This window comes from Chroicocephalus ridibundus, chromosome 2, assembly GCF_963924245.1.
Source record: "Chroicocephalus ridibundus chromosome 2, bChrRid1.1, whole genome shotgun sequence".
In the NCBI taxonomy this organism is placed as follows: domain Eukaryota; kingdom Metazoa; phylum Chordata; class Aves; order Charadriiformes; family Laridae; genus Chroicocephalus; species Chroicocephalus ridibundus.
The window spans coordinates 45,734,833-45,754,263 of NC_086285.1; the positions used below are offsets into that span (position 1 = coordinate 45,734,833).

General features: G+C 43.0%; 1 protein-coding gene across 1 annotated transcript in view; it reads left to right on the top strand.

Moving 5' to 3' along the window:
* The first annotated feature begins 16,384 nt into the window (after positions 1-16,384).
* Positions 16,385-19,431, top strand: part of CMTM8 (CKLF like MARVEL transmembrane domain containing 8) — a 36,832-nt gene continuing 33,785 nt past the window's right edge. The window contains exon 1 of the mRNA XM_063325248.1: positions 16,385-16,726. Within this exon, the coding sequence (XP_063181318.1) occupies positions 16,532-16,726 (195 nt within the window). The 5' untranslated portion in view covers positions 16,385-16,531. The remainder of the gene's footprint in view (positions 16,727-19,431) is intronic.

The following is a 19,431-nucleotide window of genomic DNA, read 5'->3' on the forward strand; positions in this document are numbered from 1 at the left end:
ATGGCTTGCGATTAATATTTTATTCACTTGATGGAACATAGGTTTTTATGGATGTGGTATGTAATGATAGCAGATATGAGATTGCCATGCAAGAATTTAAATTTTGAAAAGAGCTATTTGACATCCAGATGTCAGTATTTTCATTTCTGTCCATTAGTGAAACAATTATGGTGTCTTTGACCTCCGAAACAGGTTCTCCCCTTCGGTTCCTTGAGTTGCTGTGTGAGCCACTGGAGGGCACTGGTGGGTAAGTGACCAATTCAGCCTGCTCCGCCGTTACTTTAATTTGCATTTGTTTCTCAGTCTCCTTAGGTTCCTGTATGACTGCAGCTCTCTTACACGGTGCTCCTTGTATTTGGAGATGGTTCCGCACCAGATGCATGTGTTGTAGATTCACTGGAAGTGAGAGAAGGAGCTTGCTATAAAACACCCAACACCTTATTACCGCTGCCCATCGTCTAAGACCCTCCCTGTACAGGGCAACAGTCACAACCTCAGCTCTTGGGCAATATGGTCTGTAAGATCTTTCAGCATCACTTGGGGTCCTGTAATGCTTGTTTCTGTTGCATCTTGAAGTTGCAAAATGATGAGAGCATGTTGTGCTTGGTTTTGTCAGCTTTTACATCAGCTAAAGGGGGTGGGCAGTGTTTAACTGGGGAAAGGAAGGTCCGCTACTTACTGGCGGGGCACCATACTGTAAGAGAAGTATGGGGTTTTTTGGTGAATAGAATAATGCACTGGTCTACCTGAAAACCTCAAAGCATTTAATAAAACGAGAGCAATGTCCCAATTCCTCATTTACAGACAGGGATACTGAGACAGGTAAAGGTGGTTGCCCAGCAAACCTGTGACTGGGTGCATTTTATTCCTAATTTTCAGCCATTAAGTCATTCCTCATTGTACTTTTAGCTCAAAATTGTATTTGTTTTAAGGGTGCATGAAATCAACTAGCAGAATAAATATGTAGGTATCTAAAATGAACTATCCAAAGGGCCTTTAATTCTAGTAAGTCTGAGTCAACAGGAAGGTAAAAACCATCAGAAGAGGATTAGGATGGATATGTTTCTTTCATATGGGCATTATTTTCTGAAGGGGTGGGGCTTTCTCACTAAATCAGTGCTTACAGGCTGGGTGTCTTTGACTGTAAATAACACCCAGGCTGGTCCTGAGATCCACAAAACATGGCAGAGAATCATAGAATCACAGAATGGTTTGGGTTGGAAGGGATCCTAAAGATCACCTAGTTCCAACCCCCTGCCATGGGCAGGGACACCTCCTGCTAGACCAGGCTGCACAAAGCCCCATCCAGCCTGGCCTTGGACACTGCCAGGGATGGGTCATCCACAGCTTCTCTGGGCAACCTGTTCCAGTGCATCACCACGCCCACAGTGAAAAAATTTCTTCCTGGTATCTAATCTAAATCTCCCCTCTCTCAGTTTAAAACTGTTACCCCTCATCCTATCACTACACTCCCTGGAAAAGATCCCCTCCCCACCTTTCCTGTAGGCCCCCTTCAGATACTGGAAGGCTGCTATAAGGTCTCTCTGAAGCCTTCTCTTCTCCAGGCTGAACAACCCCAACTCTCTCAGCCTGTCCTCATAGGAGAGGTGCTCCCGCCCCCCGATCATCTTCAGTTTCTAATGGCCTGTGCTGATGGTTCTTCATAACACTCCCACGCTGGACTTTGTTGTAAGGCTGGAGTCACGTGAGTGAAGTCCATAGGTATCACAGGGGCTGGTTAACGCTGAAATAAAATGTTGTCCTGGAACACGTAGCACTTCATATTATTAGAAAGTGAAAAACTATTTCTCTTCTGCCTGTCTCCTGGACACATGGAGTTTTCTCCTGTGATTTGCCAGGAGCTGATAGAAATCTGAGCACTAAAAGGTAACGCTTCTATTTTGAATAATGGATGAGAAGAGTATCTGCCTTCAATCCCAGCTGTGCAAAGGAGAGGTGTTTGGCATTCACATTAAATGAAACCTTGTTCTCTTGTCAGTCTGTTCTAACTTGATTTCAGATTCCTGCCAATACGCTTTGGGTAGGGACTTTCAAATACTCTTGATCTATCAGTCTAGTCCTGCTCTTATTGAAAGCAGTTGCAGAACTGGATTTTAAGAGGAGAACAGTAGGGTGACGCCCAGCAGAATGGTATCTTTGTCAGAGTTCCCCACATCTGAATTGGATTTACCTATTTATTATATTTACCTGTTACCTACAGTATCTGTTTAGAGCAATGTCGTGAAGAGTAATTGTAGGAAGCATCGGGAACTATGTGTTGATTATTTCAGGAAGTTACTAGACACAGCTTGAATTACTGCTTTTAAATGTATGTCCTTCTTGTAACTCATGCTGCAGGAATTAATGAATAATAAATTAAGCACAGCTCTGGCCTGTGAGCAGTCTTGATTGTTCTCGTGGGGGAAACTGCCAAAGTCTGCTCAGTATAATCCATATTGCGCTCTGTGATGTTCGCGCTGCTTGTTGTCACTACACTGAGAATTTCGTTTTTTCAACTGGATGGGAGTCATTTAGTGTCTTTCACCCTACAGCTTTTTTTCATATCTTTTCCAGCTTCCCTCTCGCCTTTCGTAGCTGCACCTGGACGTGCTATTTTGTAGTGCACCTCAAGAAGGGTTCTTCATACCAAAAGATGAGTGTATGTACATGCATATGCTCATCTATACAGGTAAATCCCTACCTACCTACCTTTTATTGAACGTTTGTGTGCCCAAGTAAGCCTTGTTAAGGGGGTGGGAATTGTGCACAGGCTTTTAGCGAGGCCACCAAGAGGACCGATGTTCAGCTGCCTTGGCGCTAGCTGTGTCCATCCATTCAATTAAAGCTGCTTGGTTGGGAAGCTCTATTGCATAGATCTCCTCCAGACCATCCTACAGTCTCTCGGGTGGCAGTAAGCCAGCTTGGGCTAGCTGAAAACATTGCTATTGTTTTAAGGGAACAGTATCACATCTATGCTGCCAGTCATTGAAGCTCTGAAATGCCACGTTTGTAAAAATTAGTGCATATTCCATGTTTCAGTGAAAGTAATAAGGACACTAATTGAACTAGTTTGCCCTTTCCCCAAATCCAGTTTCGTTATAAACACCATTTTAGAAGCTGCAAATTATCACATCACATTCTTGTAGCAGAAATACACTTCGGCTCTCAGTGCAATAGATTCTTTCCGAGTAGTTTATTTTTTAAGGACTTAGTGAATTGCAGTTTTATGATTACTAAGCACAGGCATGTGGTGGGCTCAGAAAGTACAGCCTTGGGGATTTTTAGTTTGCTTTTTCGCTTTTTTAAGGCTGGAAAGAACTGAAAGCAAGCCAAATCTGTTGGCAAGCACTGTCTGGATTCCTGACCTGTGTAAATAATAATATAGAGACATTTGTGAAGCATTAGCCAGTATTTAAAACACAAGCTTCAAACACAAGTACTTGCGTCACAGCTCCTCAGTAACTGTAAGCCATTTTTTTTAACATGCTATTTTTTTTTTTGTGGTACCCACTCCCTATATTGTTGCATCGAGACAAACCAACATGTATTGTGATACGTGATTTGGAAGGCTCAAAATACTTGAAATGGTTTTAGCGAAGTGAGCTCAAAGCAAGCTGCCGTGTACTGTGGTAGGTGAGCAGAGCCAGCCTTGCTGTGCCTGTGCTTTGGATCAAAGCCCAGTTTCTGTACAAGTGTTTTTAGAGGGGCATTTAAACCCAGTTTAGGGATTTTTCTAATTTCCACATACTGCACAGAGTTGTGTTTGAATGTGACAGAGATGCTTGGTGTTTTATTTTAGATCTAGACTTCATCAGCATCATTTTCTCCAAGCTTCAAGTTAGGTGGTAATTGCAGTAGCACTTAGTCATGCCAGTCTTCCCTTGTCTGTGTTTAGTTTTATAATCTGGTTTTCTTCACCTGCATTTTTTTCAGGCTGTAGGCTACTCTAGAGAAGGAATACCTTTTGTTACTCCTGGCCTTTAGCCAGCATGGCAAAAAAAGATCAGCATAATGACATCTGCATTTATCCTTGTTTCGTGTTTGTTGCCCAGTAGAGAGGTTAAGTGTGGAATAAGATCTTCCAATGTTTCATACTGGTGGGTTTAATCCTTCTGCCACTTGCATGTTTGTCCATAGATTCACAGACAAGCTTTTTCATAGTGGTATTCCCTGGTGCAGTTGCTCAGGTTGCTTTAAGTCTCCAGAGTATGTGATCACACCAGAATCTTGGCAGCCAGCAATACTCTTCTTTACCCAGCCACTGCCCGTGAACTTAGTAACAAAAGCTGCTTGATTTGATTCTAATGTATTGCTACTCCAGAGGCATAACATCCTGCACTGACGTTTAGTGAAACTATTTATCGTGCTCATTCAAATAATATATTTTTTTCCTCAGAAATTTTGCCTCCAACTTATCCATGACTATACATTATTCACAGATATATTCTAAAAGTTGTAATTCGGCTGCTTGTGACCATTTGGCAGAGGAATGTGCACTTACCCAGTATGACGATTTCTAGGAGTGGCTTTTCTTCCAAAATACAATGGGGTTGGCTTGACGATGCTGGGCGCTGTAGAGCAGCAGAGGTGTTTCCTAGCAGGGACAACTGACTTTCTGAAAGCAATTGGATTAGAAATGAGAGAAGAGAGTGGAAGGGGTTGGACTGCCTGCCCTACAGGTACATTGTTTTAAGTGTAACTTGTATATATTACGTGTGGAGGAGAGAGGGAACAGAATTCAGAATATTGTACTCGTTAGAGAATAGGGAGTGAGACCAAGCCAGTTTTAACCAGTGCAAGAGCTGGTAGTGCAAGAACATGCACTAAAATACAGAAGGAGTGAAGACAAAGCTGTTGAGAGTTGATTCAAGCCCTTTTTGGCCTATTATTCTTTACCAGGCACAGCTTCACGGTAATCGCTTAGTGCAGCAATGTTCTCTTCAAAACTGAAATCTGGGAAATGTCTCCTCAGAGAACTCAGCAGTTGCTCAAGTGCAAGAGAGAGACTTCACAAGCGCACTTGGTGTTATCAAAATGCACCGAGATATAACAATTGCTGTTGAAGTTTCCCCCTTGTATTGCTCTCCAAGCAAGAGATGGAAAACGCCTGAGATGAGAAAAATGTGCTGCTCATGCACTCCAGACAGATCATACAGAGGAAATATGCGCTTTACTCACTTTGCGGTGGGATCAAGAGAGTTCAGAAAAATGTGCTGATAGTCATGACAAAGGCTGGCAAGAGGAATAACTGCATCCTCCTTGGGGTAAAGACTCCCATTCTCTCTTGCACATGCAGCATCTAACAAGTGAGAAATAATCAGAAGTGTTGACTACCTCTTCATCAGTTTGGGACGTTTTTTTCCTCAGAGATAAATTAAGCAGGATTAGGTCCGACTAAGTGGTCAGAGACAGGCCCTCAAAGCAAAGCTCCTCAAAATGCTCTTCCTGAAATTTTGAGGAATTGTCTCCTCCTCCCTCGCAATGGCAGATTCAGAGCAAGAAGTGGGAGCCCTAGTAATAGCAAGGTACCCATAACCCTGGCTATTAAGGTTTTTTTATGTGATCTGAACAACCAAATAATTGTAGTGCAATTAGCAGCTGTAGCCTGGTGTTACCAGAGGTTGAGGTTAAACGGTAGAAATTGAGTGAGAACACTCTGGGGAAACTCCTGACCTCTGATGCATTTTTATCCATCTAAAATAGGTCCTGACCCCCAAGTGGGCTGGAAATCTTGCTGGTTCTTTCCACCTCAGAGCTTGTGTGCTGTGTGCAAACTCTCCCCTGGCACAAAGCCAGCATCACTGGGCTTCTCGTCGGTACTGTAATCAGTCCTAAAGTGAAGAGGAAGGGACCTGGTTACATGATTTGTGAATTATCAAATATGGCGATGGGGGCACGAGAAGCGCTTCTGTGAATGATCATGTTTAGACAGAACCCATCATGTCAGCATGTGGGCTGCATCAGGGGAGCATCCAAGGAGCGGTAAGCAGATACCGTGAGGTTTAAACATCTCTGATCTCCTGATGTTGGGACAGTAATTAGGTCCAGACTGGATAGACAGATGTTTTTTAGGAAATAGAGTGGAAAGGCCTGGTATGGGAAAACTTGAGAAGCACAGCTCCAAGTACCTTGGTTTAATTACTGAGTTGGACTAGGCTGATTTTAAAACTCATTATGTTACAGTGACTGGGAACTCTGCCCCAGGGAATCAGGCCTTGGATGTGTCCCTCTTGAATGCATCCCTGAAAATGACAATGATGTGGTTTATTGGCACAGAAGCTATAGGGTAAATAAGCAGGGAACTGAAACTATTGAAGGCAGCCTGCTTGAGTCAGGATGAAAGCATCTCAGCTGGGCTGCTAGAAGGAAGTTCCTGGGATTGTTGACTGGGCTGAACATGTCCTAAGGAACGGGCAACTTCATTCCCCAGGACTGCTTGCTGTCTACCTGCCTCTGTGCCTTAAATTCACATTTTACAAAAGGAATTGTATGTCTGCGCATAGGCAACACTTGAACAGTGAGAATGCTTAATTTTCAAGTCTGCTTTCAGTTCTGAAGTATTACAGTGTTAACATACGATTTATATCTATTCAATGCAGTTTCCTTGGGCTTACCCAGTCACAAGTCTTTGCATAGCTAGATAGAGTTTTGCAGAGATTATTTTGCTCTCAAAAGCATTATCTGGCTTGAAATTATTAGTAAAATATATTGAAATCCAGTAGGCAGATCTCAAGAAATAGCTGATCTTCATATGCATTTTAATACGGATTTGGAGTGTTTGGGGTTGGCGAATTTTTTTATTTTCTGTACTGCCTTTGAGTAAACACAGACAAGTGCATCTGCTTTAGCCCAGTATTGTTGACTGATTATAATGCATTGGTGGCTTTTTTTAGCACAGCTTATGTCAGGGGATTCACGATCACACACACAGGGTAAAGGCAGCTTCTCTGTAGTGCTATTGGAGAGACTATGCCTCTCGCTGCCACTCATCTTACGGCTGATGCTTGCTAAAAGCTATTTTCAGTCACATTAATGAAATACTGTGAAATAACCGTTTCTTTTTCAAGGCGGGGATACATACAGAGCAAGTATGTGGGGGACGTAGTTCATCAAGTCCTGCCTCTTCTGCACTTCCCCAAGTTTGGAGGTGAACATGAACTGTACCACTCGCGCTCAGATGAGGAAGGCTGTGAACCTGCTGTCCCTCCATTCCCCTCTCCTAGACAGGCCATTGTCATGCGTCCTCGCAGCTCCTGTTCTATTTTAAGAAGACAAAATTGAATACTTGTCTTTGTACTAAAGGTGCCTTCACCAGCATTTTTTTTCCTTTTCTGTCCGTGTTTTTTTCTTCCTGCTGGTTGCCTTACACGCAATGGCTTTACAGATGGGGGTACTTTTGCAGGCTGGAGGATGTCACCTGTAACTCATTGTCTGATTAGATTGATACCTTGAAAAACCCTTTAAAATATCCCAGTGTTGTTCATTGCTATTTATGAAGAAAATTTATTAAATCCTGCATTTCAGCACTGATAAACATAAGTAATCTCTTTACTCATATTTCTCTTAGTTGTGAATTACATAAAGCAATCCTTCCCTAGTGAATTCAAACAGTCCATAAAGGTAGGCTTCTAGCACAAGAGGGATGCTTGTATGCAAGAAATAATCTCAGTTTTCATCAAAGTAACACCTGGCGTGAATACATCCTTGCTAACTTTGATGTTTTTTCCTTGTACTGCCTGCTTGAACAATGAATCGTGAAAATATGACCTCCCTGATTAGTACTTCACTGAAATAGTAATCGTAACGTCACTTAAAAAGACAGCACAGCAGTTTGATGCATGACCTTCATTTGCACACACTGATACAGCTTGTTTCCTGAGCCTCTAATTGAATCCTTTTGAGGAAGGCAAGTAAGAAATTATTTGATTGGCATATTCAGAGGAACACACTGCTTTTGTAAGATCATAGATTTGATATATTTAGTGACTGATTTTTATTTTTTTTTTAAATAGTTGCTTGGGTCTAAGGAGGCATTCCTTCCATTATATGGATATGTCTGTGTACGTGTGTGTATACCCACATAACCAGTTTTCTGAAGCGCCGAGGAGATGAAGGTTAAGCTATTGCACTACCTGTCCTCATCTTCCTTCATGGCCTTTTAACCTATTGGTCAACTCCAGCTGAACATAACAAATTGGAAGAGTACCAAAAGATATCAAACCCTTATAAATGCCAAGAAAACATGCTAACGGAGGATACCCTCTTAGTGGGGAAAAAAAGGTACGTGGAGTAGATTGACCCTATAAATACCCCCACTGCAGCAAGCATTTCTGATGGAGTCTGAACATTCTTGAACATTAAAGGGAACCAACCTCGAAGTTCACAGGAAATGAAGCTTCTTAATTGTGGGGCTTATGGGGATGTCTATATTATAATAAATCTCATGTCAAAATTGTCTCATAGTTAGCATTAAGCCAGACATTCACAAATATATGATGGATTTAATTCACTTTGATATTAGTAATTAAAGCCACATCCATCACAGACCATCCAAATCTTATACTGCAGTCCACAGGGCTGTGCCAATTCACATAATTTAAATACCTAGGTAATGAGGTTGCCCTCAATAGAAAGGCTGTATTTTAGCTTCACTATTAGCATTTACTAAAATCCTTCTTGGTATGTTTTTCTCATGGTTAAAAGGGCTTAGATAGCCTAACTCCTATCAGCTCTTCTCCCAGTCTTCTAAAATCCCCAAATGAAAACCTTCCTTTCTTCTGAAATTCTCTTTTCCCTCACTGATCTAGCAAAGAAGCATTATCCATGCTCAGTAGCTAGTTAGTAGGGTGATAAATTACTTGACAGGATAAGCTTTCTCAAGACATGTCATAAATGGGATAAGCCTCTGTTCTGAGGAAATCCCAGTCACTCCAAAATTCAGCCTATCATCCATCCCCTGACTGCTCTCCAGCCCAAAGCCTGCAATTTTCAAAGCAGATGAAGTGAATGGAGACATTTAACAGAATTTGGCTTTCTGATTCCTCTAAAAATCCTAGCAGGCTTTGCTAGACAGGCAACAGACAACACACTCTGTTCCCCATAAATACATGTAGCCGTAATAGAAGAAAAAAATAATTCTCTCTTCTATTTATCTCCTGTTTCTCCAGGCTCCCATTTCTCTTGCAATAGTTGTTTTCAGGAACCTAAAATAGAAGAATGCACGAAGTGCCTTGCATCACTGCAGCTGTTTTCTCATGCACTGACACAAGACTTACCAGGTATCAGCAGCTCTGCATGCTGGTTTTGTGCGTATCTGTAAGGCATCCAATAATTATTTATAGTCATGAGCAGTATTATGTATACTCTAAAACACCGGTGCCTGCACCTCTGTGTCCTGCTCTGAGTTGAACTTGATTGTTTTGTGCTAGGGAGATTTGTTTCTTTGTTTTTGTTTTGTTTCAGGGCTAAGATTGTTCTATGAATACAAATAATAGGGTCATTTTGTTCTTTGTGTTCATACAAGTCTTTTGGCACTGGTCTACTTGCAAAGACAAATTGCTGATCTGAAGATACCAATACTATATCGCTCAGTCCCTTGGAGTTTTCAGACCATTACATAGTATAATGTGTTCCTCTGTTAACATTTTGCTCTCCTTCTGTTAATGGATAGATGTCAGCTGTCTTTATCCCATACTAACAGAGTGGCTGCGCAAACCAGTACAAAGAGCAGTAAAACATCTGCCAGTGTTTCTCTGCCTTCTTCCATGGTTGGGTTCTTCAAGACTTAGGTCCGTGCCCTGCCAGGCTCCCAGTTCTACTCTCCTGCACTTCAGCCACTGTCCTGGGTTGAGAGATACAGGACTAATTTATCTTCCAATGCTTAGGAAAACTGCACTTTTAGAAGACCCTGGTGTCTGGTTTGTGAAAATATTCACTTTATAGCCAGCTAGGCTATGCGGCATTCAAGGTCTCGGTGTTTTCAAGCCTTGCCAGGTGAGGGGATGAGGAGGAGCGAGACCTGGGCACTTGAGCCAGGACGGCCAACATGATTATTTCATACCGTGGATGTCACATTCAATATAAATTAGAAAGTTTGCTGCGTAGTTTCTCTCTTCCTTGACGGCAGCGGTCCAGAGAACTTCTTGCCCTGGTGCTGGACCCCTGAGCCCTTCCCTTCCTCCTGAAACCATAGCGCTCGCAGGGTCCAATATTTGCTGTCCGCTGCTGGGAGTGCACAGCTTTCTGCTGATAGAATGGGCTGACTATAATTCTTGTATATCTTATATTAGTATCAGGATCAATACTGGTTCTTTATTATTATTGTTAATTATTTAGTCTTATCCTATTAAATCTATTTGTATTTCAACCCTTGTGTTTCCTTGTTTTCTCCACTTCCCTTTCCTGGGTGGGGAGGGGTCATGGGGGGATAGAATAATTGTCTAAACAATAAATTGTTATGGGTTTTCTCAAACTGTAACAGCCCCCTATGACAGAGCATGTGCACTCTGGTACCTCTCCCCAACCAGCTGCCGCCTTTCTCAGCAGACCCTGCAGTCAGCCCACTGGCCTTTGGGATTTTTTTTAGTCTGGAAGAGGATTTTTCCAGCTTTAAACCTCACAGCCCACCTGCATAAAACTGATTCTCCCAGTGCAGCACTTTCATTTCCCAACTACTAGCCAGGCACATCCCAGTGAGATCCTTTATTCTGCTACCGCTTCAGGAAAAGGCGGTGATGTGTCAGGTGTTGGTACCGCATGTATGTTGTATAGCTGGGTGACAAGAGCATTAACAAGTTTATAGCTTTATGGAATTAATTGGAATTCATTTCTGTGGTTTCTAAAATCACTGGGGTCATCTCTTGTCATGTTCTGTATAGTAGAGACCACAAAATTTGTCAGTGTAAGCTTGGTAATGAGGATATTTTAAATAAATCCATAGCTTTGAATTATAGATTTAAACAGATGGAGAGTGTACTGTTTTACTTACTAAATTATTCAAATAGCTAATTACGCTGTATTAAAAAGATAAGTTAAAAAAACCCCAACCAACAAAGATACTTTATTTTCAGTTGGAATTTGTCCAACTTCAGCTTCCAGCCATGGTATCTAGTTAGGCTTGTGCCTGCTGGCTGCTAGATGTCTTCTCTCTGTGTATGTACGCACACAGCAAGCTCAAGTCACCTCCTAATTATTTAGCATAATATAAGGAGCACTTTAGATATCAGTCATGTTTTGGGGTGTTGTACCAACCACAGCAGAGCAAGACAGCTGTCTGTTAATAAAGCCTGCGGTCAAGCTGATGCCAGGAGTTACAAGGTGGCTGTAAACTCTCTCCCTAAACATGGATAATCTTGTGATGAAACCACAGTGGAATTGTTTGGTCTTTCATTAATTATCTAAAACCAAATATGGCATTGACAATTGTTAGAAGGTGATCTTTTCCTCCAGCTGTTTTGCACTGGACTTGGGTGCTGTATAAACACTGCCTGCTGTGATTTACATAAACATTTAGGCAAGCACCATCCTCAGTGAGTAGAAAACACACGTCTTCAGTGGAAACAATTGCATTCTCAAGTCCTGTTATCACTGGTATGTGTTTGTACCATAGTAATAATTAAAGGTCTACACAGGGCTGGTGACCCCAGTGAAAGTATTTATGAGTGTGCCTCAGGGACAGCCTGTCTGGACGTGCTCAGGTGCAGAATAAGCTCCTTCCTCACATAACATGACACCAGACACTCTTGAGTATTCAGGTGGCTAGTGATTTGCAGGTGTGAGAAGGCATGGCCACCAGCTGCGCTGGGAGCTGTGCTCACAGGCTCCCCGTAGAGAAGGACAGCTGAGAAGCAGCCTGTGAAATACAATATGGGCACACTCTTGCAGGTGCATTACAGATTTGAGGTCCCTGACCCCAAAATATGTAAAACCACAATTCCCATTCTGAGAAGAGTTGTACACAGACTTCATGCTTCTCGCTACGAACTCTTCCCTTAATTCGAGTAGATGCGGTCTCTGTCCTAAAGCATGTGTGTGCAGCGTGCAGGGACGGTGTTCTAAGTACAAATCTGCTCTGCAGGAAGTAAGCAATTTTTCCTCGGCACAGTATCTAAGACACGGTTGTGTTTCAGGGCTGGGAGGGATTTTTAGATTCCCAGAGCAGATAAAACAGCTGGTGAAAGGCTAATGCACAGAAAATACACAGCTTATGTACTTTGTCATTTCTTTTCTTAGCACAGTCTCTATCACCGAACAGTTTACTTAGTGTGATGATAATGGGTTTCAAAAGTGAAAAATAATAATAATAAAAAAAAATTCTTAAAGTCAGTATGTTACTGCTCAGTATGGAGTTAATTCTCTGTATGGCAGTGCGTATGTTCTAAGACAGCTTTTTTGCCAGGTAAAATGTCTGTGAGTCCACAGTCAAGCTTCTGTCCCTATAATTCAAATAAACTTAATGTAAAGAAAGAAATATTTGCGAGAAAAGGAGTACGGAACATAAATAGCTAGTTTTTGCATTTTTCAGCATTAGGGTAGTAACTTATGTATCTGATGATCAAATCCCACACACTAACATTACTCAGACTGTAGTTTCAATTGGTATTGATTTTATGTTTGTTAATTTTGGGGTGCCCAAGCTGCAAAAGCAAACAAGTCTCATGCTCAGTAACCCCACATACAAACACAGATCCACACATACAAATCCACAGGTTTGCAGAATAATAGCCATTTTGAAAAAATGGGCGTCTCGTCTATTCTCTCTCTGTTGCAGCAACATTAGAAGATCCAACTATCTGAATCATGAAAAACATCTTTACTTTGCAAAATACCAGTCAATACACAGAGTCATTTACCTTGACTGATCATTAGGCCTGCCTATAGCACATATCACTACCAAAGTACAAATCAATTATTTCTGGTTCGGGTTAGTATAAATCAGCTTTTCCATACCGTCATAAGCCACCAAACAGTAATATCTGTTATCAATTATTTGCTTAAATATGTTTGTAGCTCAAAGCCTACACTTTGCTTATACCGAGAAAGTCATTAGGAAATATTCCAAACGTTTCTTGATTTAATGCTAACCAAAAATAACTCATCGTCAGATTAGCACAGTGGGATGTCAAGGGTGAGAATATTTGTCCTGGACATCTGACACGAATCCATGTTCCCTACACATGACCCGGGTTCCATGGAAAGTTCAATTCCTTTCTTGCCCTCTTCAGAATAAGCTCCTTTATCTTTCTTAGATCACTCCTAGGTGGTTTAAAAACAGTAAGGTTTTGTTGTTGACTGAAATCTGATGATGACCAGTGAGAAATCTCAGTCACCTTTCCTTTCATATGTTTACTTGTTTCACTTACCTAAAAAAAAGTCTGAATAACTTCAATGTTTGAAAATTCTAGGATTTAGGAGAGAGGAAGGGAAGTAGTATTTCAAAAACAGAAAAACAGTTCAGGAAATTCCAGTCAGGTCCACTCCTTGGGCCTGTGAGTCTACTTTAATTAGCACTTCCAGTTGGCCAGATTGTTGCTAATAAGGTCGCTCTAGAGAGCTCAGTCAGTAAGCTCAAAAATGTTGATACCTCAGGATTTGAGAACCAAACCAGCTTAAACGGAAGAATCTGTTAATTAGATAGCAGGACGTTCAAGAAGTAAGCCCTTTACTTAGAAACATGATAATACTTATATCAGCTATTTTGCTTTTACTAAAACGTTTACATTGAAAGACTTCACCACATTAAATATTTTTTTCTAATAACAGTTTACTTCTTAGTGAGACACAGCAGCTTACAGAGGTAACAATCTTGACTGGTGTTTAACAGCCTCACCAATCCTTCCCTTGAAAGGTTAATTTAAAATACAGAAAATGGGCCACCTTCTTCTCTCTTGGCAGTTCTGTAATAAAAGGTTGATTGTTCAAGCAGCAGCATTCAATTATTTTGCTTCTGATGCTATCTACATGTAAAAAAATCTGTCTGAGCTCAGATGGTCCCTGCAGGCTTTCCAGCTCTAGCCTTCAGTGCAAGGATGCAAGACAAAAAGTTAGAGCCTCACTTAACATTCAAAATGTAAAATAGTATGCTGTCTAGTTAAAAAATGAAATTTGCTTCCTGGAATATCAGTGATACAGAAAATCTTTCTGGAGTGCTTGCCCGTTTTTTAGTGAAACTCATTCTTCAAATATGTTTGCTGGAGAAAAAAATGTGCTAATGAAGGAAGACAAAGTGGCAGCCAGTGTCCAGAGAAGTTGCCCAGAAATGAACCCGTCCAGTTCTTGTTGAATTAGTCATGGTACTAGACCTCTACAACAGACATTGAAAACTTACGCTAATAATAATCTATTAATAGATTTAATATAGTTGAAACAAAAAAGAAATGTTTCCCTGTGTTTTTGTTTTACTTTTTTTTTTTTCTTTCAGAGGACCTGGGATGCCCAAATGATAGATGTGCAGACCAAAAGCAATGAAATTTATTGGTCTCGTGTGATGGTGGAAAGAGAAACAACACTGACCTCCAGAACTTTAGGGAGCAAAATACATCCAGTGTAATGGAAAGTGATGTGAATGACTCAAACCGTTTTGAAGTTTGTGTTAATTTTGCTATTGGCATGAATTTTAGCCCCACACTTACCCACTTTTACTTACTGATCTTATAGGTGGGAAACTGAAAAGACGAGAGTCTTTCAGAGGAGAAAATCAATGCTGTTACAGTGGATCCTCACGAACAGCAACAGGGGCATCTCAAAGCGGCTCTGGCATTGGAAGGAAGCTTGGCAGTGCTGAACAATCAGATAAAGCACTTTTTATTTGCAAGCCAGTTGAAGCAGGTCTTTAAACGGACCAGTGCACAGGTGTGCTCTTTTCCTTTAAAATCTCAGCTCTTATTGAAAAAAAAGGGATAAAAGAGGAACGCAACTAATACAGAAATGCTAATAACTCCACAAAAAAATATGGTTTTGACAGAAAGTGTAAAATTCCTTGTTTGTGATCGAGATGTTGTGTTAAATGGTTTGTGCGTGTGGTTTGCTAATGGTCTCTTCTTTTTTTCCTCACAAAAAAGGGTATCTCTAAATCATATCATGCTCAGTGACTGGCATCTCATTCTGATGACACACAGCTCATGTTTGCAAAAATCTGCCACAATTTTTCTGCCATCTTAAACCAAAAAGTCACCAGTGCCTACGAGTGTGCGGAGGTTCCGCAGAGCCCTGAGCCAAGACAAACCCTCCAATAACTCTCGTGTTGTGACACACCCTGTGAGTGGAGGCACAATCATGTACGAGAAGCATGTTCCTTTGGGTAATTCAGGTTTCCCACATTTCTGAGAGAAATGCTGCCATCCTCCTCCTCCTTCCCCAGCTGATTGAATCCCTTGCTGAAAGGTAATACTGCAAAATCCATCCTTTGTTAGCCAGCAGGAGAGCAGCAGTAAACAATTTGAGGACAATAGCCACCAGACATATGGAAAACACTTCATTTTTACTGAGCTGCCACATGCAAATGTTTTGCTAATGAGAATTCCTGAACTTTGAAAAAAAGCTATAACGTGCTTGCTCGTTGAAACACCATACTTTTTGTGGAACGGAAGATCACTTTAGAAGCTCTTAAATGGCACAGGATTTTTTAATTTTTTTTTTAAAGGCGACAATTAAGACTAGACTGGAGAAATACTAAAAAATACAGGCTAGGGAACAGCTTGACACTGTCAGGTAGTAGGCCAATAATGGCCTCATACTTTCCATTTCCAGTGACTTTCATGGCTCTTAAAAAGTCTTTCCCACCAGGGAGACTCTTGGTTGTTTAGAAGATGCTAGCTAAATCCCCGTTTTCGGCTCAGTAGAGGTCTGTGGTACCTCCTGGCCTCTTGTTCCCTGCCCCCGGTGCTTCGCAGTGGTCCCTCTCCCAACAGCACGATGCTGAGGAGCCATGGCAGCCAGCTGGGACGACAACCCGCAGCGATAGCAGGTCTCCCATCAATGTTTGGAGACAGGGGAGCCATCCCAGATGGACGACGATGGCCAGGGGCTGGGGTCGGACCCCCCCCAAACCATGCTCACGGCTTCCCGTGGGGTGTTTTTCCAAAGCGTGGCTGTCTCGGCCCGACTCCTTGGCTGGACGCCGACATGGTCCCAAGGCCTCTGCGCGTATAAAAGTCCCGGAGGTCAGGAAGCAGTTTTAGAGGGGCCCCACATTGCCCCCTCAGAGGACCCTTCCCGAGGGCCGGGGATCCCCTGCACCACCAACCCCGGGCTGCGGTCCCCGGGGATAGGACACCAGCCCTATCAGTCGGTGCCCAGCGGCCCCCTCCCGCCTCGGGGGCAGCCCACGGGAGGGCTGGGGCGGGCGGCTCCCCCGCCGGACCCGCCTCTCCGCCCGGGGCCGAGCACCCTCCTCCCCCCCTCCCGCGCTGAGGCGAGGGACTGCGGGCAGCCACACAAAGCGGCGGCACCGGCACCTTTCCCGCCGCCCCTCAGGCGGCAGCCGCCCCTGCCTCCGCCCCGCCGGGCCGGCAGGCGCCGGGGCAGCCCGACGATGGAGCCGCCGGTGCCGTCGCCGCCGCCTCAGGAGCAGCAGCAGCAGCAGCCGCCGCCGCCGCGCTCTCGCTCCCACACGGTCACCACCACCAGCAGCTCCTTCACCGCCAACCTGTCGGCCAGCTCCAGCACCCTCGCCTACGACAGGGAGTTCCTGCGGACTCTCCCCGGGCTCCTCATGGTGACCGAGATCGTGAGTGACCCCGGGCGGGCGGCGGCCCTGAAGGAGCCGGAGCCGGGGCCGGGATGGGGAGGCGTGAGGGGGGCCCAGGGCGCTCCGCAGGTTTTCAGGTCTCCTCTGTGGAAAGTTGCCGCTGCGGTTTAGAGGTTGGGCTGATTTTTCCCTCCCGGTTCCTCACCTGAAGTGTTTGGGAAGCCTCGGGAAGGGGCTTGGTGGGGTCCGGAGCGACAGGTGGAGCGGCGGGAAGGGGCGGCTTGGAAAGCCGGAGGGGGGGACACAGACACGACCACACGACAACTATTGATAAATGCAAAAGTAATATAGGGCACACACAGTATGTGGTCGCCCGCAGTGTATCATCGCCTCTCGTAGCAGGAAAAAAAAAAAAAAAGAGTTTTGGCAGAGTGTAACTGATTTTTGGAGGCATTTCTTTAACTGCACTGGTTGTATGCACTTCATACTTTATAGCGCACTGATAACCGTGACGTGAGAGTTAATTAGGCAACTTATCTCCATGCTGTAGGTCAATAAAAATCCGTTTCCTTGTGCTTTTAGTGATTGGATACAGGATACAGCTGTGAAGAGTGGCATATGAACCTTTTTTTGCTTTTGGTAGCAATTTTTTTTTTTTTTTGCAGGTACTTTATCAGGTGCAAACAGAGGGCAGGCAGTTTGGGATTTAGCCGCTTGTCTCAGTGGTAGGCAGTGAACAACACAATGTTGGGATCCCTTGGCAGGACTGTATGCTCAGTGTGTTAAGCGATGGGTACACGTAAACTCCGCTTAAAAAAAAAATAGTACATTTCCTTTAAGTCTGCTCATCTATGCTACTAATAGTTAATGAACTTAAAGAGCTCGTTGCCCCAACTAATTTTTTGAATTTCCTGTGTGATGTTTTTGCTTTGATGATGCTGGAAGGATTAACTTATTTGACCAGATTCATTTTCAAGCCTTGAAAACATTGTGCTTCACCAGAGCAGTGGAATGACTGTTGTTTTTGCTGGCTTCAAAGTTAAAATAACCAAGTGAAGCTTTGGGCAGACGTGCAATGTAGGACCTCTGGCAGGATCAGTGCCATCGGAGAGAGGATGGCTGCAGTGCAGGCAAGCTGTGGTGAGGGTGTGAAGTCAGAGCCTGCTACCAGCTGGTACCTTGGATGCTGGCATTGTTGGGAATTCTGGCAATCTTTAGTAGGTAGGTGATTGTAGGCTTCTTTCAGTTGTTAAATACAGGGGATGCTTCCTTGTTGGGGGTGTGGTAGATCTGTCAATAAAGTAGTCTTTTGAAAGAAAAGCTGCTTTCTTTTCCATTATTTTTAGTTACTAATTAGAACAGAATTATGAACTTTCTTGTACTTTATCTGAAGAGTGATCCTACTGTAGATTATTAGAGGGATGCCCAAGGCTTTTCCCAACCCCTGCTGGAATGTCTCATATTCAGCCTGGCTGCAGAATACCCCATCAGCTGTGCTTACATTGAGCTACATGGCCACAGGGCACAGACAGGCTCTCGCTTATACTTTGTTGAAAGTGTACTTTCTAGTTTGTGTTGACCGACAGTAATATTTGTGTAGCTTTCCTTTCTGAGCAGAGTGATGATGGTTTTTAGGTGGACTTTGTGTCCTATCAGCCATTTCTGACTCCTGAAATAATTACGAGATGATTCTTCAGCCACCATTTTGAGGTACTCGAGTCCATTACTGTTGACATTTAGAGCCAGCTTTAGTTTAGGTTTCATAAGTACTTATGTGAGAATGCATTTACCAGCTTCAGAAAGAACCTCAATGCTACCTGACTTTGTAGACTGGTGTAGAGTTGTGTCTGTACTACAGGCTTACACGTATGTATTTTTATTGTGTGTGAACAACAGTGTGAAGATGTGCAGTTCCTGCCCACTTCAAAGGAGCTGACAGAAGTCTCTAACGCAGATGAACTTAGACTGTTTTGTGATGATGTGTTTGAGAGAATAGGGGACAGTTTTTTAATATAAAGTTAAAAACAATAACGCAGATCTTACAGAAGTAGAGTATTGTTAGATATTGCCTTTGAGGAAGTACTTCTGGTTCTTAACGCCACTTATTTTAAAGCAGTAGCTGTTCTTCTGTGAAATTAAAGGAAAAGACAAACAACTGAATACCTTGGTATGGAACTGAAATAAAACCAGTTATTAAAATCAAATAAGTGACTTTATGTGTGTATATATACTTTTGGCATTGGTTTTTGGTCAAATCTTTTCCACCAGTTCAGTATGTTGGTTGTTTGTTTTTTTTTTTCTGAGGGAAAATGTGCTTTAAGAGAACATGACTAGCTTTACACAAGATCTCTATTTCAAAATTGGCTGGCATATTCAGCAGTAATGGAGTTGTGTACCCTAAATCAGTCAGTTCCTGCCTGTTCTGATCATCCTGTGTATCTAAAAGTTGTGGCTTGCCTGCACAGATTGGCTCTTCAGGACATATCTGACCCTCAGTACTGATGCCCCAGCTCACAGCACGATCCTTCTGCTAAGAATTTGCAAACCTGTAAGTGGGGAAAAACTCCTGCGTGTGTCTGTATTTCAGTCTCAGGACTTTGCAGCCTCGCAGGTCATTTCCAGTCTAAGCACCAAGATCTGAAGTGCAGCAGCTGTGGTAAGGGCATGCCTTTGATTCTGCTACCCCTGCTGTGGAGACACCTGTGAGACAGACAGGGAAGAGGACTGTTTTTAGTAATTTCTGT